Source organism: Diabrotica virgifera, chromosome 2 (assembly GCF_917563875.1).
Source record: "Diabrotica virgifera virgifera chromosome 2, PGI_DIABVI_V3a".
NCBI classification, from domain to species: Eukaryota; Metazoa; Arthropoda; class Insecta; order Coleoptera; family Chrysomelidae; genus Diabrotica; species Diabrotica virgifera.
This window is the reverse complement of record NC_065444.1, coordinates 222,900,484-222,927,036: the sequence shown is the minus strand read 5'-3', so window position 1 is coordinate 222,927,036 and position 26,553 is coordinate 222,900,484. Positions and strand designations below refer to the sequence as shown.

At 33.1% G+C, this 26,553-nt stretch overlaps 1 protein-coding gene across 2 annotated transcripts in view; it reads left to right on the top strand.

The window, feature by feature from the left end:
• The window catches only part of LOC126880409 (endoplasmic reticulum metallopeptidase 1-like), a 100,533-nt gene that overhangs the window by 28,370 nt on the left and 45,610 nt on the right, over positions 1-26,553 (top strand). The window contains exons 4-5 of one of the 2 annotated variants that reach the window (XM_050644251.1): positions 14,166-14,465; positions 22,948-22,968. In XM_050644251.1, coding sequence (XP_050500208.1) covers positions 14,166-14,465; positions 22,948-22,968 — 321 coding nt within the window. The remainder of the gene's footprint in view (positions 1-14,165; positions 14,466-22,947; positions 22,969-26,553) is intronic. The other variant, XM_050644252.1, reaches the window with a different exon arrangement.

The window sequence follows — 26,553 nt, the reverse complement described above, 5'->3', positions numbered from 1 at the left end:
ACAGGATGATTTGCTTCTGGGGCTATTGATTGTTTGGATCAATTCAGATTTATCAATTGGTCTTATAAAGAATACATTCGAAACCTTTCTTTAGGGAATTAGGGAGATAGGAAATTGTTAATTTCACACATTAACACATTATTCATTTAGATTTTCAGGTTTGGAAGGGAAAACGTTTGAGCTGTGTGAGTGTTATGCTGTATGAGTTTTTTTAGGAATGTGTTCACTTTTTTAAACTAAAAAATTATAAAAGTTCCATTTATTCTTTTATTATTTCTTCTTTATTAACAATACTAAGAATTTCTAAAACTCTTTTAATTCAGTATTTAATATTGTTTTCTATTTATAAAAACCTATTAAACGTATCACAATACTATTTTTAATTGGTGTATCTTACAATCTCAAATACTGGGACCAATTTGTCTAACTAAAACGATCAGTTAATTTATATCAGCATACTTAAGTTCCTATTCAAATAGTACAACAAAATATAATTAATAAGAGATGGAACCTTTTTAGACGTCCTCATTTATCGTCTAACTGATAGCAAATTGCCATTTGATATTTAAATTTATCTTCATCCGTGAATAAATATATTTTATGTTTTAATTTATAATATTAAATTAATGTCAAGGCCATAATGTTATAACTTCATTTTAAACTAGGTGATAATTTTAATTAAATATGTAGATGCAGATATATCTTAAGTACCTTTTGTTGAAAGTATTTTATGTTGATACTATGTATAATATAATATATTTATGTCATTAAAAGTTGTTATACTTTGATAAAAGACAGAGATCACTAAACCAATATTGCAATATGCCCGTATCGCTTAAGGCCATCGGGACATAATTCGCAAATATTTTACGGCACACTGGTATAGACATGTAAACATTACTAGAGTGTCATTCTACTTGACAATGTCATCATTAACTTAAAAGAGATGGCTTTTGAATGTTCTTGGATAACTGTTATTTGTATAATTGCAAATTATTAATTCAGTTAATAAATGTGATAATTTTTGCACTACATATGTATTCAGTGATTGTAATAATTTATATGTACAACAAAAACTAATACTCAATCGAAAAAAGAGGAAAGGTGTTCAAGTGATTTTTTAATAATATATTGTTACTATGGAACGCTTACAATTTTGAACATCTTTAACAAAAAATACTTGGATCACAGAATATATTATCCTGATGTATTCTCTGCTTGGATCTTCCATAAATAATAAACAATAAATAACTTTTTATTAAGTTTACGTCTTAAATCAATTATTTATCAAATACACTCTCAATATTATTTAATCAACAACTCAAAATATTCCCGATGCCATGTCAAACTGTCACTGTCTTGTCATCAGTGCGTTGTATGACAAAGATAGCGAATGTTCGATTTGGAAAATATCACCATGGACATTGTGTCCATTTTTTCGAATCCTGAAAAAACTAATAAATATTTTTAAAAAATTTAAACGCAGAATGAAAGACTAAATTATTATCGAGGGCCGAAAGTCCCTTAGAATAAATAAAAAGTTTCTTTTGAATGAGATATTTGAAATTAAAAATCACACTACATTTTCTCTTAGTTTTTCACCCCTGTAATTTATTAAAATAAACATTATAGAAGTTTTCAGGGACTTTCGGCCCTCGGTAAGAACGTAATCTTTCATTCTGCGTTTAAATTTTTCAAAAATACTTATTAGTTTTCTCAGGATTCGAAAAAAATGATTCCCCATTTGAATATCATTGCAGCCGAAAATACGTACCCATCCCCTGAACGTTCTTTTTAATTATATTAAATACGAGGTGCGTGCAGTAATTTCTCGGTTTCATACATAGAAATATCTAATCTAAGCTTCCTTGGCTTACTATAGTCATAACAACGGTCAATGAATGATTTGTTTTCTTATCTATGTACTAGGACAAGATCGTTTTTGTTTACGCTGTCGTGATACTGAGATAAAAATTACGAAATTCTGGGGATATTATTTTCTTGGTTCTTTGACAGTAATGCAGGGTGTAACAAAAAGGCAGGTCATAACTTAAATCGCATATTCTGAGACCAAAAATAGTTCGATTGAACCCAACCTAACGTATGGTCCTAAAGTTTTGGGAAAAATTTCAAAAGCATATAACTCTGACCACATTAATCTTATATTTTTATTAAATTATTCAACAATTTAACTTAACTATCCTTATTATAAATCAAAATTCAAATGACAGAAAAGGGACCATTATTTTCGATTTGCCTAATAATTCCCCTGACACGTTGCATCATCCTTTGGACGACCTCGGCGTCAATTTCTCTAATTTTTGTATATATGCGGCGTCTTAACTGTTCCTGATTTTGTGCTTCCCATCCGTTATTATAGACTTTCCGACTTAATATTGCCCAGAACTCTTCAATTGGACGAGCCTGAGGTAGGTTGGGGGGATTGTCTGCTTTCGGTATAAAGGTAATGTTTTTAGTTTCGTACCAGTCCCTTGTGATCCTCGCGTAATGACATGAAGCAAGATCTGGCCAAAAGACTATTTGATCATTTGCATGATGTATGTTCACAAACTGAAGCAATTTAGAGAGACATCTTTGAATATAAATATTTGCGTTTAAGGCTTCGCCTCGAACAACACCAATGTAGGGCTGTGAGATAAAGCCAGCCTCAGAAATTGCACACCATACCAAAATTTTGTCCTCAAATTTTTTCTTACTTTTGAATTTTATTTCATCAGGTACATTTTCGTAATCGTTCGTGTAAAACCCATCGTTACCCTTCATCTCAGAGTTGGACAAAGTAAAATATTTTTCATCGTCCATCACGATCAACTTGTTGACGAAATGCACTCGCCTTAACGCGCGGCAACATCTCGGAATTCTCTCTAATTGATCCTCTGTGTATTTTGGAGCTTTCCTTCTTTTCCGGAAGATAATATTGTTACTCGATAAGGTCCTGTATATCGCCTGGTGAGAACAATAATGACGAAACTTCAAAATAAACATTTGGAGATAATCGTATTTGAAGTTTTGATGAAACTGCTAAACAGTAAACTGACTAATAGGTAATCATTTTGCAGAATTTTTCTAGTAATATGTTTTCTAGACATGTAAACCAATTAGTAGAAGTAATTTTATTTGAAGAAAAGATGGATATTGTATTTATTTTTGATTTTTTTTCTGCGTTACGCCATTATTGCATTATCGAGGATGTTTAATTTGATGTTTCACCACTATACTTTACTAAGGTAGGTGTAGGTAATATGGCCATATACGGTAATATGGCTATCTAAAAAATTTCCTACTATCTTTATGTTTAAACGACAGAAATCTTGATATTAGCATAGTAATACAAATTTAGTGCCGAAATTGTTAAACAGATGGTGCCACATCCTGTATACGTCAGAACAGCACGTCATTGTTGTGAAAACTCGCCATTGTAAAAGATGGTTATTAATTCCATAATTTTTGAAAAAATCTTAACTGGTTCAAATAGGTAAGTTTTTATTATATTAATTGTATTTACGGGTTTCGTGGACCTTAAAAATTATGTACATGTTCTTATTTTATTGTATAATTTTTAATTTATTATATTTTTTCGTAGACAAATATCAAAATACAGTGTTAAGTAATACGGCCAGGTGAAAAGTAAGGTTATATGGCCATGGCCATATTTATCTTCCTGTGACCATATTACTCTACAATAAATATTTTGCTTGCTGTATTGATTGATTTCTTTTGTTACAGAAATCAAAAATGCCCCAGTATCAGTGCAAGGGCCTACGAGTCAACTGGACCGAAGAAAATTTGGCAGCAGCTTTAAGAGCGGTAGAAAATGGTACCGCAGTTAACACAGCTAGTCGTACATATAACATCCCAAGACGGACACTTCGACGATATTTAGAGCAGGGAAAGCAAGTTAAGTCTTGTCTAGGGCGAAAAACTATACTTACAAATGCCCAAGAAGCAGAATTAATTCAACGCATTATCCGTCTTTCGCAAATTGGATATTCACTTATTGCAAGGGTACTGTTTAAATGTGTATATCGGTTTACAGAACTCAATAAAATCCCAAATCCTTTCCAAGACAGAAAAGGAATAGCTGGTCGTTATTGGCTACGTGGTTTTATGAAGCGTAATCCTCAAATCAGACCTAGGAAAGCACAAAACTTAAATCCGGCTAGGGAACAAAAACTTAATAAATTCATTGTAAAAGATCATTTTACTAAGCTGGAAGGTATTTTAAGAGAACTGGACATAATAGATAAGCCCGAACGGATATATAATGTAGACGAGAAAGGTTGCAGGTTAACACTTCACCACCAGCAGAAAGTTTTGGCGCAAAAAGGTGCAAGAAGATTTGGTGCAATTTTTTCGACTGTTTGGGACGAAACAATGACACCATCTAATATAAAATCGGGCTTTTCTTCAACAGGAATTTATCCGTTCAATCCAGAAGCTATCCCAGAGATAGCGTTTGCTCCTAGTACTATCATATACCAACATCAGTAAGATAAAGAGAATGTGACGTTGTCAGAAACTAACGTTGATAATAAAGCAGATGATTGTATCCCGTCAACTTCAGGCATGCAACAAAAAGATTACCGTTGTCATTCTACTTTGGGATTACAACCGAAAAATAGCTCAAAAGAACTATGTCTAGACACTGATAATAGCAACTCATGTCGACCCTCTACTTCGGGTATTCAATCGAAAAATCGTCCGAAAAAAACCCTTTCCAGACACTGATAGTAGCAACTCTGACTCATCCTTTAGTTTGCATGGCTCCAGCAGCGATGAAGTTATTGATTCAGAAGACTATCAGAGCGATTCCTTAAACATCCAAAATACTTCATTCACGAGAAGGCTAGAAAACTAGCAATCAATAGTCGAGCTCAAGTTGTTACTAAAGATTTATTCGGCAGCTGTATTAGAATAAGCGATTCAGAAAATATTGAAGCCAATACGCATACCATAGATGGTAAAAAAAGTCTCATCAATGCTCCAAAAATTACCAAATCAAACAAAAAAATTTAAGGCCTTGCCTGCTAAGAAAAAGAGAACAAATAAACAAGAATCTTGGTTTTGCAAATTATGCAAGGAAGACAGAATGATAGATATGAGACTATGTACCGTATGTAGCAGTTATGTCCACGAAGAGTGCATGGGTCTCACATCATAAGACGAAATTGATACTTATTCTTATGCCCTGATTGTGAAAAATAAGATAAAATTAAGTTTCTGTACTGTATTTTCTTAACATTTAATAAAACTATTGAAAATTCTGAAACTATTTTATTGTATTATGTGTTAAGTTTCATAATTTGATAAAAAAATTAACTTACTGTAAAGTGGCCATATTGCCGACACCATGTTGGTAATATGGCCAATGGTAGTATTTTTTTAATTACGTCATAAATATCGTATTTTTATCAATTTTGGAAAAATTATAAAATAAATCTATATATAGATAACCCATGTAACTATAATAACAGTTATTTTTTTAAAAAACTTATATTTGGCCATAAATACAGACAAAAGTTCTTAAGGTGGCCATATTACCTGCACATACCTTACTACTATATTACAACAGTTTAGTTTCTGTTTTAAATAATTAAAAAAATTACTTTTAAAAATAAATTAAACGCATCAAATGAAATATTTTATTGTACACACCAGTTATTCGCAAAATGAAACTAAAGTACAATAGAAAAATAACAAAATAAGATCTTAAGTAATAATTATGAAAACGATAAACATGATAGAAGATAAAAAGTAAGCAAAAGAATTATGAATAGTAAAATTAAATTCATCATTTCACTCACGTATGTTTCGTATTTCAAACTACTAAAGAAATGATTGTTGGTAGAAGGAATTGATTTATTTTGTAAGACTTATTTTAAGGAATAAATATTGGTTCTCGATAGTGTGGAATTAAACAATACTGATCCAAAGTGGATAGACGCTTTCTTGATTTGCTATTTCTAAGTAGGTACCTAAGAACGATTGAAACTGAGTTTCTCTGTAAGAAGTTTTATAAAAAAAACACAAAAGCAAAAACGACCACAGAGACAAAAGTGCTCATTCGCCGCTATTGCACATTGTACTACTATCTTTAATAAAATATCTAATATTTCAAATACATGCTGGCATGGCGTAATTACAGATTCGCCAGTATTGATATAAAGTTTGGTGTACTTTCGTCGTTAATGCATTAAAATATTTTACAAATTCACAGTACCATAAAGACTTGTAGGCGCCCTCTAGTAATAAGGAAATTAAATAATTGTTAGTCGATATTGCACATAAAAGAGGGCATATTTAGACGTCGATTGATGGACTTAACTCAAAAACGTTGATTTTCGTGTTTCGCCACTATTGTTCTCACCAGGCGATATGTAGTCTTTCCAACATGAAATCTTCTGGCCAGTTTTCGCTGTGAGACCCCAATTTTGTTCTTAGCTGCTTCAATCAGTCTTGCCTCTCTTAATATGGTTCAAAATCCGCGGTCGGCCACTTTTACGCAAGTTAACACATGGTATCCCTTCTTCACATTCTCTGATTGTGCGATAAATTGTCGATTTGCTTTTCTGCTTTGTTTATTAAATGTCAATAACTGATGACATTTCAATTCCATGGCCTTCTTTGTTAAATGCATTTTGCTTCTCAATCAGACCAGGTGAAATTTTTCCCAAAACTTTAGGACCATACGTTACTTTAGTACGAATGTCACATAAAAAAAGTTACAGCCCTTTGAAGTTACAAAATGAAAATCGATTTTTCCAATTATATCGAAAACTATTAGATTTTTTATTGAAAATTGACATAAGACATTCTTATGGCAGGAACATCTTAAAAAAATTACAGTTAACTTTGTGCACCCCTTAAAAATTTTATGGGGGTTTTGTTCCCTTAAACTCCCCCAAACTTTTATATACTTTCCAATTAGGTGGTACCATTAGTTAAACAAAATGTTTTTAAAACTTTTTGTCCCTTAGTATTTTTTCGTTAAACCAGTTTTTATCGAGTTGAGGTTCTTTTTTAATATGTTTACATAAAAATTTTATGGGGGTTTTGCTCCCTTAAACCTCCCAAATATTTGTGTACGTTCCAATTAGATTATTATTATGGTACCGTTTGTTAAACACGATGTTTTTAAAACTTTTTTGCCTCTTAGTATTTTCGATAAGCCCGTTTTTATCGAGATGTGGCTTCTTTTTTGATATGTTTCAATATATACCTGAAAAATGTAAATTATAAATAAACTTTCATATTACCAGGTCTCTATAATCTTACTTAAGCATTTACAAATCCGTGGTGGATTTTACAAATGTTCAAAATATCTCGATAAAAACTAGCTTATCGAAAAAGTACTAAGAGGAAAAATAGTTTTAAAAACATTGTATTTAACTAATGGTTTCACAATAATAATTTAATTGGTTTAACACAAAAGTTTGAGGGGTTTATTCACAGTCCAGGACTCGACACCATAAAGTAAGCCCGAGAACACGTAGCAGCAAAGTAGGCGGATCCTCAATGCCAATTTTAGGTCTCTGTTACGTAACACCTTGGACATCCTTCTAAAAGCGGCTCTAGCCTGCTCTATCCTAGATTTAATTTCGCCATGACTTTCTGCGTTACAATTTAATTGCTGTCCAAGGTAAGCGATTTTATCAACTTGCTCAAGGTTGGTATTATTTACATATATATGTAGACGGTTTTATATGCTGTTGTTTACTTATTACGATCATTTTGGTTTTCCGTATGTTCAGATCCAGACCTGCCTCCCTACAACTCTCAACGACACTAGAAAGTAGTGTTTGCAGATCTTCTTGACTAGAAGCTAGGAGTGCTCTGTATCGTCCGCATATCGCAAATTATTGATGACTTCACCGTTCACAAGTATTCCTTCTTGTTTTACAGAAAGTGCTTTTCTGAAAATTCTTTCGGAGTAAACGTTGAAAAGCAGGGGTGACAAGAGGCATCCCTGCCGTACTCCTCTTTTAATATTAAGAGCCTGTGATTCCACACCATCTACTAAAACTGATGTTGTTTGATTCCAATTTAAATTTGCAATTATTCGAACATCTCTGCCGTCCAAGCCAATGTCTTTTAGAGCTTCGATCAATATAGAGTGCTTAACACGATCAAATGCCTTTTTGGAAGTCAATAAAACAACAGTATATGTCTACAGACATATCTCGACATCTTTGAGCAAGTACGTTCATTTCAAACAGTGCCTCTCTCGTTCCAAACCCGTTACGGAAACCAAACTGTGTGTCATCCAGGTATTCCTCGCATTTATTGTAAATACTACCGTGTATTACCTTCAGAAAAATGTTCTTTAAGTGGTTTAACAAACTGATGGTTCTATAATCAGCACAGGTTTTTGCTGTTGTCTTCTTAGGTAGAGCTATAAACAGTGAATTAGACCAACCATTAGGTAGTTGTCCGTTGGTATAAATGGTATTGAAAAACGAAGTTATAGCCTCTAAACTCTAAACCATTGCTATCATTTATAAGCTAGTATATTTCAGTTGGAATTTCATCAGGACCAGTCGCTCTGCCATCTTTTGATGATTGTATGGCTTTTATAACCTCAGAGCGTGTTATTAGGGGTCCGTCGCAGTTAGTAATATCGGGAGGTGAACTACTCCTATCGTCTTCGAATAGGTTCGTTACGTAATTTTCCCATTCTTTAAGTTTGTCCTCTACTTCAAATATTACTTAACTATGTTCATCCTGTAGCAATGCAGTTTGTTTCTTATTGAAGATACCAGCCGCTTCTTTCACTTTTTTATACATGTTAAACGTGTCGTATCTGTTTTCAAGTTCTTCAATGTCATGACACTGTTTGGCTAGATGTGGACTCTTTGCTTCTCGTATTTTACGTCGAATTTCTTTTTGTATGCTGTTATAAAGTGTTTCATCAAATCAAATATGTCATCTGTCATCCAAGCCTTCTTTTTTAGCTTTAAAACTTTATTACGAAACTATTATTCTCATATTATGCAGTTTACACAGACACTTTGCACTGTCGGGTCCACAAAGTGCACATTTTGACCCCTTAGTAAAAAGAATATTAGTCCAGTCGTTAATATCCCAATCGACATGTTCTGGTGTAAAACTTAAACGTGCTATACAGTGTGCACTCGTTAACAGTGGAGCAGTAGCAGGCATTCTGGCTCTGATTTCAAATTCCTTTAATCTGTTTCTAACCAAATTGGCACTTTACGAACCGAGCATTACGGGCCACAGGCTGTCTGTAACATGATGCATACGCAAAGTCTCCAGATGTAAATAATGTTCATCTGCGGGGTTCGTGCACCTGGGAAATCTTGGAACTGGTCTTCTTGTGTATCCTCCACTTTCTCTATACCTTCTTAAAACACTTGAAATGCTGGATTGGTGGATCCCAGAACATCAGCAAGATATTGCTGCGATCGTCCATCTACAATTATTAAAGCCATAATTTTGGCTGCTTGTTCTGACGTTATATTACTCATTTTTTGTAAGATCGCACTTTCTCATTGAAAACTCGAGCAGACATAGTGCTCGGATCAAATTCTTGCAGACTCTCCTTTAACAACGTTTTGTTTACTGTTTGATTTTTCGGTAAAAACACGCTTCAACTTAAAATGTTATGCCTTTGTAGATATCTAAAGGAGACGATAGACGAGTATTATAACATTGTGCTAAAAATTAAAAATTATTTTTAAACTTTTTTTCTGTTTCAAAAATTATGCGATACTTTTTGTGATTAGTGTAACTCGATACACATCTCGATAACTTTAGAGAAAAATTACAAAAGCCCTTTTTTGTTCCCAATGATCCAAAGAACCTAAAATAATGTCTATCCGGGCCGAAAAAATTGATTTATCGCCAAGCGTCACTAAAGTCATTCATTATTGTACTCATTTGCGGCAGCAAAGTAACAGTTTATTGTACTGAAAGAAGAATTTTACTTTACCTGCCGCGATTAATCAAATTAACCCAGATTGAATGTAAGTGGCCGATGGCAGTAATCGAATGGCGAGAATTTGAGTGAACTTAAAATTTATTTACTTTAATTATTAAAAATATTGTACACAATTTGCGTTATTAACAATTAAATTTATGTCAAAAAGTGAAATTCTGTAGTATTTTGTAATTATTCAATATTGATAACTATCGATTAAAAATCGAAAGCGGCCATATTGCAAAAGTTATCTGTCATCACTGTCATAAAATTATTATGACGTCTAAATTTTAAAAAGTTCTTAAATTGTAAATTGCAAGTAATTGTTAAAACCAATATCAAATTATAGGGCTTTTCATCGATTGTCATTTGTTTCGAGCTTCTGTCATGTGTCACATAATATTAATATAGCTACGTCATACGTCTTTGGTTTGTATCATTGATAGATACCAATAACGTATGACGTAGATATATTAATATTATGTGACACATGACAGAAGCTCGAAACAAATGACTGTGAATGAAAAGCCCTATTGTAGAAAGTGAAATTGTAGATAAATTATATTTTGGCATTATCCAAGCTGTCAAGCTTTCAGTACTTCATTTTCCAGTATCTCATTCAGGGATTATTAAAATTAAAGATGATTAATTTTATGAAATAATGAAGATAATCAAATTAAAAAAATTGTGTAGTGTTATAATGAGATTTTAAAGAAGTTAAATAAACGACAGGTTTTTATTCAATTTATTTTATAAATTTTATATTATTTTTAAACTATTAGAGAGCCCAAACTCTTACGTAGTCAACTTTAAGGTGCGAATCATCGGAATTAAAATTCCAAGTTGATTTCTAATCAAATTATGTTGGCGATAAAATTTTGTATGTACCACGTCAGTAAAGACTCTTTGTCGAACTTATCTGTTACTCGCCTCGCTCGCTACGCTCGCTCTTCTCGTAATATCATGACTCGTTCGATAAAGAGTCACTTTACTGACTTGGTACATAAGTAACGATTTTATAATTTGTTTAATTTTTTTTATAAATGTAGCAATAACTCCGAAATTATGGCATTTCGGTATAGGGAATATAACATGAAAAATAATCAGTATTTCGTGAGGACTTCAAAGCGCATAAATATACAGGGTGTTCCATTTGAAATAAGAAAGTTCATTAGATTTCCAGAAAAACGGAAGATCTGACAACAATGTAAACACAGATAAACAGTGAGAAGTGTACTTTTTAAGTGTGTAAAATATATCATTCCTAGCTGAGCGCTTTCGGCTTATAAAACCATCTTCAGAGCTATGGTCAAAAAGTTCAAAATACCACTATGAAGAGAGATGGATCCTATGTACGATATAAAAAGACTTCTATTTCTTATGCAGTTTTTAATGATAGAAAAAACCTTGTCTGTCTGTTAAAAAAAATTGTTCAATGTTGCTGTTGGTTTGTAGCCGGAAAAGTTAAAAACATCAAATACGAGCACAAAAAATTACATTACAGATAACGAATATTTGATCATGGTAAGGTCTACAAAACCCTACCATCTGAAGTGTACGGTGTCAGCATGCTGACACCGTACTATTGGCTGTTTGTGTGCTTTTGCCCTGGGGGTGACTTTCACCCCCTCTTGGGGGTGAAAAAATATATGTCCAAAATAAGTCCCGAAATGGGTAAACTGACTAATTTTAAGTAACTTTTGATCTATAGAACTTTTTCGTCAAGTCAACACTTTTCGAGTTATTTGCGAGTGAATATGTTCATTTTTCAACAAAATAACCACATTTTTAGACGGTTTTTCGCAAATAACTCAAAAAGTAAGTATTTTTTCGAAAAAAACGTTCTTAGCAAAAATATAGCCTATAAAAAAGTAAAAAAAATGGTGTACATGTTAGGTCTCTGGATCTGGTGGAACCAGAGTTATAGCCAATGAAAAATAGATTCATATTCACCAAATTTCAAATAGAATATTTCGACGTGAAATATCCAAAAAATTAAGCACTTTTTGGGAAAAATCCATTAAAACTTTTTTAAAGTGTTTAAAAAAAGTTTTATTTCTGTTTTTATAAAAAGTTTCTAACATTAAATTTAAGCAAGTTACGCTCAAAATAAAGTTGATCCATTTGTTTTTGCAAAAAAACATCGGGAAGACCACCCCCTAATTAGCAACTTAAATGAAATTTATCGTTACCGCTCCACAAATTATTTTACTTATGTTGTGTTTATATGATCTGTAAGTTTCATCGATTTAAAGTGCATATTTTTGAAAAAAATTGGTTTCAAAGTAAAATTTTTAAAAATTTAAATTTTGAAAAATATGCTTTTTTTTCAAAATAACTTAAAAATTGTTAGAGATACCAAAAAACCCCAAAAAACAAAAAAAGTCAGATTTACTTTTCTGAATATCTTGTATTTTTTTGTTTTTCTGTTAGACAAAAATTTATTGAGATTTGGTGTTTCTAAATTTGCATACATTCGTGGTCAGGGACTCGTTCAACCCCTTTTAACTACAGCCCTTTCAATAATAAGGACTTTGAACCGATGAAACTTACAGATCATATAAACAATATATACACGAGTCAAGAAACTTGTGAAGTCGTAACGATTAAGTTTATTTAAGATACTAATTAGGGGGTGATTTTCTAGATTTTTTACCAAAACCAAAAGGGACTAACTTTATTTTGAGCGTAACTTGTTTAATTTTGATGCTAGAATTTTTTTTATAAAACAAAAATGAAGCTTTTTTTAAACACATTAAATAAGTTGTAATGAGTTTTCCCCGAAATGTGCTTCATTTTTGGTTATTTCACGTTAAAGTATTTCATTTGGAATTTGACGAATATGAACCTATTTTTCATTAGCTATAACTCTGCTTCTACTAGGTGTAGAGACGTGATATATACACCATTTTTTAAATTTTTTTACGGGCTATATTTTTGCTAAGAATGTTTTTTCGACAAAATACTTACTATTTGAGTTATTTGCGAAAAACCGTCTAAAAGCGTGGTTATTTTGTTGAAAAAATGAACATATTCACTGCCAAATAACTCGAAAAGTATTGACTTAGTGAAAAAACTCTATAGAACAAAAGTTACTTAAAATTAGCCAGTTTATCCATTTCCTGACTTTCTTTGGACGAATATTTTTTCACCACCAAGAGGGGGTGAATACCACCCCCAGGGCAAAAGCACATATCGGCACAATATCAATTTTTTTCTATGACTTGTTAGCTATGTGTGTGCCAAATTTCATGTCAATCCAAGCGGTTCTTTAAAATTTAGAGGTTTTGCAATATTTTACCGTTAAAGAACGGACTAAATGTAATTTTTTGTGTGAAAGTCCTTTCCAGCATGCTGACACCGTACACTTCAGATGATAGGGTTTTTTAGACCTTAGCAGCATCAAATATTACGTGTCAACATGCTGACAAACAGCAAATAGTACGGTGTCAGCATGCTGACACCGTACACTTCAGGTGGTAGGGTTTTTTAGACATTGCCATGATTAAATATTCGTTATCCGTAATGTAATTTTTTGTGTGAAAGTCCTTTGTGCTCGTATTTGATAATTTTAACTTTTCCGGCTACAAACCAACAGCAACATTGAACAATTTTTTTTCAACAGACAGACAAGGTTTTTTCTATCATTAAAAACTGCATAAGAAATAGAAGTCTTTTTATATCGTACATGGGATCCATCTCTCTTTCATAGTGGCATTTTGAACTTTTTGACCATAGCTCTGAAGATGGCTTTATAAGCCGAAAGCACTCAGCTAGGAATTATATATTTTACACACTTCAAAAGTACACTTCTCCCTGTTTATCTGTAGTCATAAGTGTGTACAAAACTATTTCAGTCTTTACATTAACAATGTAATTACCACTATAATATCGGCCGCATAAAATCTATAAAAATCGTGAAAGCCGTTTCCGAGATAATTGAGGCTTTCCATACATAAAACTCACTCTATATGTTACAGCCGCATCGAGAAAGCTAATTTTTATTTATTATTTATATTACTTTTAAATATTTTAAGTAAATCAATTATTGGTATTAATAGAATTTTTCAATGAAACTAGATGTTATTCCTGTATATGACTTTATGCAACTTTCATAAATATCGCATGAGTAAACTTTTTTACAAAACTTATTGTTTATAGAAATGTATATTAAAAACAAATTCGTAATTTTTGTCTTCATTATTAGGTATGGATATGGCTTTCTACAAATATGGATATAGGTATCATACAAAGTACGATGATTTCAAAAACATACCCGCTGGCTCCTATCAACAAGTGGGTGATAATACTCTTCATCTAGTCAAAGCCCTTGCCAATGCACCAGAACTCTTTCATAACTTGCAAACTGGTGAAAAGGTGGTGTACTACGACGTATTTGGATTGTTTATGATGGTGTATTCTGTGACCGCTGCTACGATAATTAATAGTGCCATTGTGTTTTTATCAGGCTTCGTATTTGTATGGAGCATATTCGATTTTAAACTAGGTGAGTTCAATTTGATATTTAGGGCCGGTATTTCCAACCGCACTTAAGCCAAAGCTTACTTTAAGCCTGAGCTGAAGCTTAGGGCCGGTATTTCCAACCTCACTTAAGCCAAAGCTTACTTTAAGCCTTTGCTTAAGCTTGGATGCCTGTATTTCCACTTCAATTTGGGCCTAGGCTTAAACCAAATAATGTTAAGCTCGCGCGGGAGTTGGTTTGAGCCTTTGCTTAAAATTTGTTTTCTGTTTTTTGAGGTTATTTCTATAGATTATTAATTATAGAGTTGTTTTGAAAACCAACTTTTAAGTAATAACGTTATTATTGGATTATTAATTAATAATCTATTAATTTATTAATCGTAATAACGATTATTAAAATTCTTACTACTTTTGGAAGGTGTAGGCACATGAAAATAGTTTATTTCTACAATGCTTGGTAGCAATGGCGGCTCGTGGTAATTTAAGGAGGGTGTTCAATTAAAGAATGTAATTATACAAACGGTGAATAAGCGCTGCAGGCGAAAAATTTTTGGGGCCTCGCCAAAAGATGTTCTGTAAAATGAAACCTATCTTTGACCCGATTAGTCAGGATGTCACACACTTTTTTTGTTTTGTGCAGAATATGATACCTACTGAATGATGTCGCTTCTTCGGTGGTGAAGGTGGAGTCAGAAGTTACGAATATTAAAATGGCTTTGTCAAAACTGTTTAAAAATCCGTTTATTTTAACGGCATCCAAAGACCGAGATTGAAATTATAGTTTTATTTTTTGAAAATACTAAACATGGAAAACAAAATAAAGAATGTAGTTTATCACACCCACATAATCACGAAGTTTTTCTATATTGTTCAACTTTAAAACGATGTTTAAACTTTTTGTTTCTTATTGCACATTCTTGTACCAAGTTTATCTCCGGCCAAGTTAGTCCATTCTTTTTATAAGAAGTCGATTTTCAAAACTATTTGCATTTTCTTTTATAAACTTCACTGAATAAGGCTCCATCCTAAAAAAACTACCTACCAATATTGTATTTAATAAAATCCCACAACAGAAAATGCCAAACTGTGAATCGAAACGCTCTGCCCCGGTCTCTGTGTGCAGTGCACAAATCGTCAATGTTTTAAGATAGGAGAATCACTGGTTCACGGATTTAAGAGCTCTCGTTCTTCTAAAGGGTTACTGTATAGTAGCTGGGTTCAATTTGAATTCTGCACTTACCACATGCATCTAGCGTAGCGGTGTTGTGCAAGTAAATTATGAGATTAATAAATACAGTTATATTTTAATGATACTATGATATTTATGAGATTTAAGAAAAAATATTTTAATGATATTTATGAGATTTTTAAAAATATGTGTTTTAATGAAATTTGATTGGGTGTTCACTGCACAAGTGAACCAATGGAGAAACCGCCCCTGCTTGGTAGGTACATTTATTTTACAAAAATAAACTTACATTCCAATTTGACATTTTAAGGAATTTATCCAATAAACAAAATTACAAAGACGGATCTATTGCTTATGCAAAATGACAATAAAAATATAACCAGAGAAAATATAGACAATAGACCAAAAAAAAACATGTACCATGTACACAAAATTAAGTGAAGTAAAAATAACATTGATACAGATGACAAGATAAAATTCAATGTCAACAGTGGTGGTTTTTACCTCAGAACAGTTAGCTCTGGCACTTTGACGTATTCAGAGGTACCAAACCAATTAACTTTACAGCTGAGCATCAGTTTAGTAAAGAGAATGATGGAAATACGGCACCCAGCTTAAGCTTCTCCTTAACTTTTGACACAGGCTTAGCTAAGCAAAAGCTTAAGTAGCTATTGAAATACCGGCCCTTAGATGCCTGTATTTCCACTTCAATTTGAGGCTTAAGCATAATAAACCGGGAGATATTAACAGAAGTTCAACCACGATTTTCTAAGTCCTGCCCTTTGCAATACTGGAAGGTTAGAGAAGGTACTTACAATTTGTGAAAAAATCCACGGGTTTCCTGTGACATTTTTCTGTGAAAATTAGATTTTCCATGAATAAAAAAATTGGGAGTTGCGATGAATTTTTAAGTCCTGCCATATCCATAGAATAACAGGATACTATCTATTTTATGAAGAAAATTTTTTGGGCAGGACGGTCGCAAAAGTACTTAGGGAGTATACATATATACAAATATGTAATGAAAATAATGAAATTTTCATGATTTTCTAAGTCCTGCCAACTTAATAAATTAATTATATTTATTTCAAAATGACCAAAAAAAATATTGGCATGACGTCACCTAATGTTTAACTGCACTTGTTTCTTGGAAAATTTTGTATAAAATTTTCACTCTGGTTCCGTGATTTTCTAAGTCATAAAATAAATTTTGTTACAAAATAAATAATTTCAGTATACATTATGCAAAATGGCAGGATGTTTAGTTACACCTTTTTTTACTATATATAGTTAAAAAATTTGTAAGATAATTCGTGGAAAATTACACGATTTTCTAAGTCATGCCATTTCGCACATATCTCAAGAAGGTTAATATAAATCTATTTTCAAAGAGGCAGGATGGTTGTATATTTATTTCGTATAAAAAAATTAAATTATCTGTCTGGAAAATTATTTCAGGGTGTTATACAAACATATTCATATCACCACATTTTTCTTGAGTCATACCATGTCGAGTATGCTTAAAAAACACTAATCTAAAACCGTTTACAACTTTACAAATGTCATCAGACCATCTGGTTGGCGGACGACCTCTACTTCGATATGCTTCGTCTAGAAGAAGCATATCGATGTCTTGTAATTAGTTTCTTTAAAATAGCTGCAGAACGCTTTTATTTGGAAAAACGAAAACTGGTACACTTATTTATCTTCCAGAGGTCAATTGTCAAATGTCAATTATCAATTGTCAATTTTTAGTACCGGTCATAGGGGTCCGTTTGGGTACGGAAACGGATATATTATCGAATAACTTTTCTGTCTAACTTTTAAGCATCTCTGACACTGGATTATTGAATTATGGGATAGTTTTGTACTAAAAGGTACTTTTGCTTTAACTCAGAAGAATACGCAATGCAGTGTTCTAGAAAAATCGATGTGAAAAATTTTTCGCTTTTTGGTTTTTTGAGTTTAAAAGAATTTAGAAAAATTCTATTTAGAAAAACGAAAACTGCTACGTTTATTTCTCTTCCAGAGATGAATCGATTTTATCAATTGTGAATTTCTAGTACTGGTCATAGGCCTCCGTCTATTTAAAAGTACGCCCACCAATAAAACGAGTGTGATTCATGTGCCTGAAACTTTTTTATCTTCGAGAGGCCCCACACCAAAGAAACATAAAACATGACACGTTTCATGAAAATAAAACACAGTTAAACAAATTGAAGTCCGCACACACAAGAAGCGAGTGTGATTCATGCACATAAAACATTTTTATCTTGGTGAAATCTGTTTCAGGAAAGAGATCGTGTTGTATTTTTCGGTTTCAGTTTCATTGTTTTGGACAGTTAATTACGTGCATAATATGAATTCCAACCAAGAATTTAATATTGCATTGGTTTCTGTTGTAAAGTAGAATGAAGAGTTGTACAATTATTATAACCTGGAGCTGGAGAGGTACTCGAATAGGTAATGATAAGAAAATATCAGTTTTCTTTAAACCAGGACCCACAATAAAACAATGTAGATGTTTGAATACTCAGTCTATAAAATTATTTAAATTTGGGAAGATGATTACTTAGTTCGTTTGCAACCAAATACGTACTATGATTATGATGTTGGGCAGTAATAAAAAGTTGCCGCAAGAGTAACAACCTCGTCATCATTACTTTCCATTGTTGGCTATACAAATTTTCATTTTGTTTCTTTGATTAGTATATAATATGAAACGGTTTCGTCCTTCACAATTCATTTTGTTTCATGTTTTACGTTTTATGTTTTACTTCACGTTTCTTTGATCTGCGGCCTCCCTTAGAAAGTAATAAAGGTTTGCCATGACAGCAACGACCTCGTCATAACTTTCCATTGTCGACTATACAAATTTTATTTTTGTTTCTTCGATTAGTATATCACATGAAATCAAATGTTTTTTCACAATTTATTTGTTTCTTATTTCAAGTTTCATGTTTCACGTCTCATCTTTCACGTTTTATGTTATTTTAATCTGCCTTAGGAAGCATTTTCAGATTAGTTGAATTGTGTTAAATTGCCGTAAAATTATTAAATGTATTAATTGCCTTTATTGCAATTATTATTAATTGCCTTAAAATCAATTTGTTGTTATTAATTTATTTTGTTGCATAGCAATTTTATCCCGCTTTCTTACTTGTTCGAACACAAAATACACACGCATGTAACAGGCGCTGAGTTGCCGCACTCAACTCGTTTTCCTAATATTGTAGGATTGTAGATATTATCCTGATATTGTTTCCTATATTTGATAGCAAAATTTACTAACACTAACAACACCAGAATAACGATTTTTAAATACAGCATCTATCTACTTGCAACTTTTTGCATTGTGTTCAGGATAACATCAGGAAAAGGTGTATAATATAAAAATGGGTAGAAATTGCATTTTAGTGCATAACATGCATCCAAAAATGCATAAACCTGTCAAAATCGGTGTATGAAGGGCAAAATTTTGTTATTTTTGAGGTTTATGGAGTTACGAATACGCAAGCAGAACCGACCTCTGAATCACCTAGTGCCCAGAGTTGCTGCTAAGGCACGCCATCTGGAGTTTCGTGGGATATCGGCAAAAAATTAAAAAAAAAAAAACAGAATATTCGATGGTTTTTGGGATGGCCGAACACGAATATGACATTACAACCGACCCTCGGAGCACCTGGTGCAAAGGGTGACTGATCTCGAATTTAAGAGAGTTTTTGGAGGTCGATTCTGATGGCGTATTCATGTTCAGCAACCACAAAACTCTTCGAGAAATCTACTTGCATCACTTTAGTGTCTGAAAGCCTCGAAATTTAAGAATACGGCGTGTATATCAGTCACCCCGGGCACTAGGTAAAGATCTGTTCTAATGTGACATTCTTGTTCAGAAACCCCAAAAACCACCTGAGTAATCTGTCTGTATCAATTTACTGCCGAAATTAATATATAAATATGGTATAGAAAATGCTTAGCAAATAAAAAGGTACCATAAAATATCATTTTATTATAATACTAAAATACAGGGTGTCCCATTTAAGAAAACTCAAAAAATACTCATTCCGAGTTTCAAGTTTCAACCAACCCCGTATACTAAAATTAAACATTTTGGTATACTATTAATAACTGACAATAGTAGACTATATTAAAAATCGTTTAAACATAAATTAATAGAAGTTTGGATATCAAATCACTAACAATATGTATAGGGTGTGAATGTTCCTACAAAATAAAAAAAAACGTAATTATATTTTAAACTACCTCGTATAATATTTCAAAACACTATATTTTATTAAAGAGAACATCGAGTAGAATCCAAAAATGTAAAAATATACAGGGTATTCCATTTAAAAAAACATAAATTTTTGTCACCCTGTGAAAACGGGTAGCCCTGTATATTAGAAAATACTGTTCAATTATAGTCCTATCTGTGGCACATGTTTTACCTAAATAACTTTTTTCGTATATCTTACGACAAACGAGTAATTGGACTAGCCCACACTAATGCCCCACCCTGTATACAAAATAACCATAAAACCATCCTGCCTCTTTGTATATAGACTTATATTAAGATTCTTGAAACATGTGCAAAATGGCATGACTTAGAAAATCGTTGACTTTTTCACGAATTTTCTTACAAATCTAGGACTCCTGCCGTCTTACAAGAACTGTTTAACCTTCCTGCCGAGTACCGAAAAGGTATTGATTGTATTTGAGTATTATAACTTTTTAAAGGCAGGACTTAGAAAATCACGGAATCAGGGTGAGAATTTTCCGCAGAATTTTCCAAGGGACAAGTATACTTAAACATTAGGAGACGTCATGCCAATATTTTTTTGATCATTTTGAAATAAATATGTTTAGTTTATTAAGTTGGCAGGACTTAGAAAATCATGAAAATTTCATTATTTTCATTACATATTTGTATATATGTATACTCCCTAAGTACTTTTGCGACCGTCCTGCCCAAAAAATTTTCTTCATAAAATCGATAGTATCCTGTCTATCTACGGATATGGCAGGACTTAGAAATTCATCGCAAAACCCTATTTTTATTTTTTGGGAAAATCTAATTTTTACAGGAAAATGTCACAGGAAATTTGTGGATGTTTCCACAGATTGTAATTACATCGTCTACCCTTCCAGTATTGCAAAAGGCAGGACTTAGAAAATCGTGGCTGAACTTCTGTATAATATCTCCCAGTCTATAAGCTTAAACCAAATAATTTTAAGCTCGCGCGGGAGTTGGTTTAAGCCTTTGCTTAAAATTTGTTTTCTGTTTTTTGAGGTTACTTCTATAGGATTAATAATAATAATTATAGAGTTATTTTGAAAACCAACTTTTGCGTAATAACGTTATTATTGTATTATTAACGATTATTAAAATAAAACTCTTACTCCATTTGGAAGGTGTAGGCACATGAAAATTATTTATTTCTAGAATGCTTGGTATATTTATTTTACAAAAGTAAACTTACATTCCAATTTGACATTTTAAAGAACATATCCAATAAACAAAATTACAAAGACGGATCTTCTATTGCTTATGCAAAATAACAATAAAACATATAACCAGAGAAAATATAGACAATATACTAACAACACATGTACCATATACAGAAAATTAAGTGAAGTAAAAATGAGACAGATACAGATGACAAGATAAAATTAAATGTCAACAGTAGTGGTTTTTACCTCAGCAGAACAGTTAGTTCTGGCATTTTGCCGTATTCAGAGGTACCAAATCAATTAACTTTACAGTTGAGCACCAGGACCTCGATTTTTGATACTTCGCTTCGTTATCATACGTATTCGCTTCGTATCTGTTTAGTGTGCAGATAGCGAATGATCGATAACGAAGCGAAGGGTCAAAAATCGAGGTCCAGTTTAGTTAAAGAAATGATGGAAATACGGCGCCTAGCTTGAGCTTCTCCTTAACTTTTGACACAGACTTAGCTAAGCAAAAGCTTAAGGAGCTGTTGAAATAACGGCCCTTAGACTAAAAGAAAAGGTGAATCGGATTTGATTACGGAATAGGGCCTTCCACCATGTGCTTATACGTATTTCGATATTTTCGATTTCTCTGATGAGATTTATTGAAATCAAAATACGTATAAGCACAAGGGTAATATCGTTACCGAGATAAAGTCCCTGAAAACTTCTATAATGTTTGTTTTAATAAGTTACAGGGGTGAAAAAAAAAAGAGAAAATTTAGTGTGATTTTTAATTTCATCTATTTCATTCAAAAGAAACTTTTTGTTTATTTTAAGGGACTTTCGGCCCTCGGTAATAATGTAATTATTCCTTATTTTGCGTTGAAATTTTTCAAAAATATTTATTAGTTTTCTCAGGATTCTAAAAAAAATGAATGCATTTAAATAGCATTGGATGAAGATTTTGCGCCTACGCCCTTAATAACAAATTAGCTGACGGGTCTTCAGCCTTTTACCCTCAAAAAATTGAATGTAGGCGCCAAAAAAACATAAAACAAGTCAAGGTACCTTCTATAATGCGTTGGCGAATTATTATGTTATGCCGGATTTATACTCAGCCATTGCCACTGCTGCTGCCGCTGCCCGAAATACGATATCGACGCGAGTGAGGTGTTCACATCAGTTCCTCGCCAATGTCCTCACAACTCATTTACCGAACGACTCTCAAGAATAGAATGTGACGACAGCAACGTCTTGCTCCCTTACTCACTTACCGCTTTGCCGGCGGCAAGTGAGAGAGAGAGAGAGAGAGAGAGTGTAGTTGAATGTGAATACTCGCTCGCGCTGCCAGTCCTTTGACTTCCATCTCGAAAACCGACTTTTGAGGGAGCGCCGTGCAATGGCAGTAGCATTAGCAGCGGCAGCGCGAGTGAGCTATTTTCACATTCACGCTGCCCACTTCCCTGCCCAATTCCCTGTCCAACATGACTGAGTGTAAATGCGGTATTAAAGTCAGACGTGCTGCATGCAAAAGTTCGCCAGTGTTAGTTATTTCTGTCCAGTTCTTTATATTTAGCAGCTACGACATTTGTTTGCGACCTACTCACCTCTTACCCTCTTGTCAAGGTACCGTGGGGACATAAAAATGCATACTCAACCTCCCCACTGGCTCTTGGATTATAGGGGATTTCAATTTAACTTGAGTTTTATATGAATGCAAAAACAAACCTGTAAGAATAATTATATCAAATAATAATAAACAATATAGAAACATCCTTGTAAACATTTTGCTGTTGAAATATCCGGTTATTTAAACGCAGTTATTATACACTTAACAGCTAATTTCCAAAGTAATGTCATTTTCTCTCTTTTTCTCTTTTAGATCCAGTTTTTGCTTCAACAGGTATTTAAACATTTTCCTCACTGCACCGCTCATGCTCGCTGGCTGAACCTTTTTCGTACTTGCTGAGCTTCATCGCTTTTTGGCTGGCTGTTTTTCATTCATTATTCCTGGTCCATTTTTCACCCTCGGTAGTCCTCCGTATGTCAGACGATGGCCGATTATGTCAACGAAAGGCTCTGGAGTTTTTAAAATGAAATCGGTCTTTATGCCATATGACGTTCTGACAGATTACCCCAAATATTCTACAAAGAATCTTTTGTTCGAGGATGAGTAGATGGTTTTTATCTATTTTGGAAATATTTCATATATCCCACTTATATATCAGCACTGTTATGGCATATGAAAATGTCACATAAGCTAAGCAAAAAAGGGAAATTTAGGAGCTGAACCAACTTGAAAAACTTTGTGTTTTTCTGCAATTCCAATTTTCCTTATTTTCACAACTTTTCCAATGTAAATTTTTTCGTTTTCACGACCTGTCGCTATCCCTTTTTTGCATATGTTCTTTATCATGAAAACTAACAAAATTTCGAGTGGCATGAAGGAGAAAATCGCCGACACTGACCTATTAACATTACATCACCAGTACAGGCACCAGTAGCCCTAATGCCAAAATGTTTAAAAATAGAATCAATACTCCTCTATCGATTCGTAAAATGAAATAAGGGAGACAATCGTCGCAGCACATGCGATTTTATTTACAAAAGAAAATTCCACACAGATGTCTCTAGGAAACCCCCCAATTTTCACATATTTTATCAAAATTTTAACCATCCTGTATATTTTTAACGTACATATATAAAAATAACTAATTTTGTTGTGTGTTAAATGTGTTATTTTTTTGTTTTTAATTACTAATTATGTACCTAAGTGATTTAATTACGACTACTGTTTTGAACGAACATGCAAATGATTGAAGACTCCAAATGTGCCAAACATATGAATTTGTAACATAGACTTTTTATTTTTATTCTTCTTCTTTCTCATAATCCTTAGTGCCCTTCAGGGCGTCGGATGTGGAGTTCCGATTCTTATCCATTTCTTCCGTGCACTTCTATTGGTGGCCAGCTTCTTCGTATCCCTCTTTTCACCTATATCATGGATTTGGTCCATCCTTGTCTTCCTCGGTCTTCCCTTTTTATTTTGTTTCCCATTTTGGCTTCATGTATGCTTTTTCTCATGAGGATCTTTCAGTGCGTGACAGTTTTTCGATTTCTTTCTAACGCATTAAATTGTATGTGACAGAAAAAACGCACGTCGGTGATTACATTTCGTCGGTGACATTTATAACATTTATTCTAGTTGTCAATAGATGGCGCTATAATCGCAAAATAATTATTTACTAATTATATAATATATCTACGAATATAATCTGTACAATTTATCTTCTTCTTCTTTAAGTACCGTGCCCAAATTTTTAGGCGTGGGTAGCTTCCATAACAATTTGCCGATATCGTTCTCGATCTTGTGCGGCATGTAACAATTGATCTGCTGATAAGCCAGTTCATTGACGAAGGTTTCGGAGCCATGAATATTTCTTTCGACCAATTCCTCTTTTTCCGTCGATCTTTCCATTGAGTATTAACTGCAGCATCCTGTATCTGCTACCTCTCATTATATGCCCCAGATATTTAAGTTTTCTCTTTTTTATCATCTTCATTAAGTCACCTTCGCCTTGACCTACTCTATTTAAGACTTCTCTGTTTGAAATGCGTTGAATCCAAGATATTCTGAGCATTCTACGATACGACCACATCTCAAAGGCTTCTAATTTGTTCATCATGTTAACCTTCATGATCCAGGTTTCACATCCATATAGTAATACAGGATACACATAACATTTTAGGAACTTGATTCTTAGTTGTAAATTCAGCTGAGAGTTGCTCAGAATAGATCAAGTTTCATAAATGCCCCTCTTGCAATTTCTATACGAGTTTAATTTCTTCATCCGGATTTAGTGTCTCGTTTATCCAACATCCTAGGTATTTAAAATGGTTAACTTTTGTTATTGATTCATCACTGACAATTAGTTGCATAGGGCCGACGTCTTGTTTACTAACCACAAGTAACTTTGTCTTTGTTGCATTTATGTTAAGTCCGTTATTGGAGCATTCTCTAGTGACTCGATCAATAAGGAATTGAAGATCTTCGATATTTTCAGCCATGATCGCGGTGTCGTCTGCATATCTGATGTTGTTAATAGTTTCTCCCCCGATTCGAACTCCACATTGTCCTTCCAAGGCTTCATTAAATATTATTTCTGAGTATACGTTAAACAAAGTTGGGGATAACACTCAACCCTGTCTGACACCTCTTTGAATGCAAATTTTGTCTGTTTCTTTGCCGTCTACCAGAATAGAAGCTTCTTGATTCCAATATAGATGTTGTAAAAGTCTCACATCTTTATCATCTATTCCAATAATTTCTAGATATTCAAACAACCTATCATGTTGAACTCTATCAAACGCCTTCTCAAAATCTATAAAGCAGACGTAAATTGGTTTCTGTACTTCCCATGATCGTTGAAGTAATGTTAACATTGAGAACAAAGCTTCCCTTGTTCCCGATCCTTCTCTGAAACCGAATTGTTTGTTTCCCATTGTCTCTTCACATTTCTGCTTGATTCTATTAAGAATTATCTTAAGAAGTAGCTTGAGAGAGTGGCTCATGAGACTAATTAGTCTAAAGTCTTTACATGATGATGTATTAGGTTTTTTTGGGAGTGGAATAAATGTAGACTCCAACCATATCTGTGGCATCATTCCAGTCTCGTATATATGGTTATAAATGTTTGTTAATTGTGAGACATTATCGTCATCCAGAAGTTTGAGCCAGTCTGATGGTATTTGATCAGGGCCTGGAGATTTCCCATTTTTGCTCTGTTTGATGGCTTTCTCTACTTCCGCTTTTAAAATACTAGGACCAGTATTCGTATACTTTGTGGTGTTAAGTGGTGGCCTCGTATCCAGGAAGACAATTTATAAGACTATACAAATCAACGAAAATACCATTTTATAAATGCAATGAATACCATTGATTTGTTTTTATGCCAAATTGCAAATAAAATGTGACAACTGTCAGATTTAACTAAAATGTCATGTTAGAATAAATGTCATAAATGTGTATTATCACGGACTTGCCTTTTTTTCTATCATTTGTGACGCACTGAAAAATGCTCATGAAAAGAAGCTTACCTTCTTTGTTAGTTTATTTTTATTCAAAATTATATGGTAGTTTTCTCTTGAGGATGCTATCAAAAAATTTGCAAAATATTGAGCGATAAATGCAAAGAGTTTTTATTCCAAATAACAGACCACATAACTGATATTCCACTATAATAATTGTATTGTTGTTTACGTTTCCGGTCGGCAATCGTACCAGTTTTGCTATATGTATTTACATTTACTATGCCTCGTTTTTAAACTAGGAGGATTAATTCAAAGGACACCGCACACATCTCATGGAAAATATAATGTCACTCAAATAAAATAAAATTTACATGAATAGATGCGTCCTGAAATTTCAATAATTTGATACCATTGCGCCAACTCTGAATTTTGCTTAATTGGTGCGTTAATTGTAATT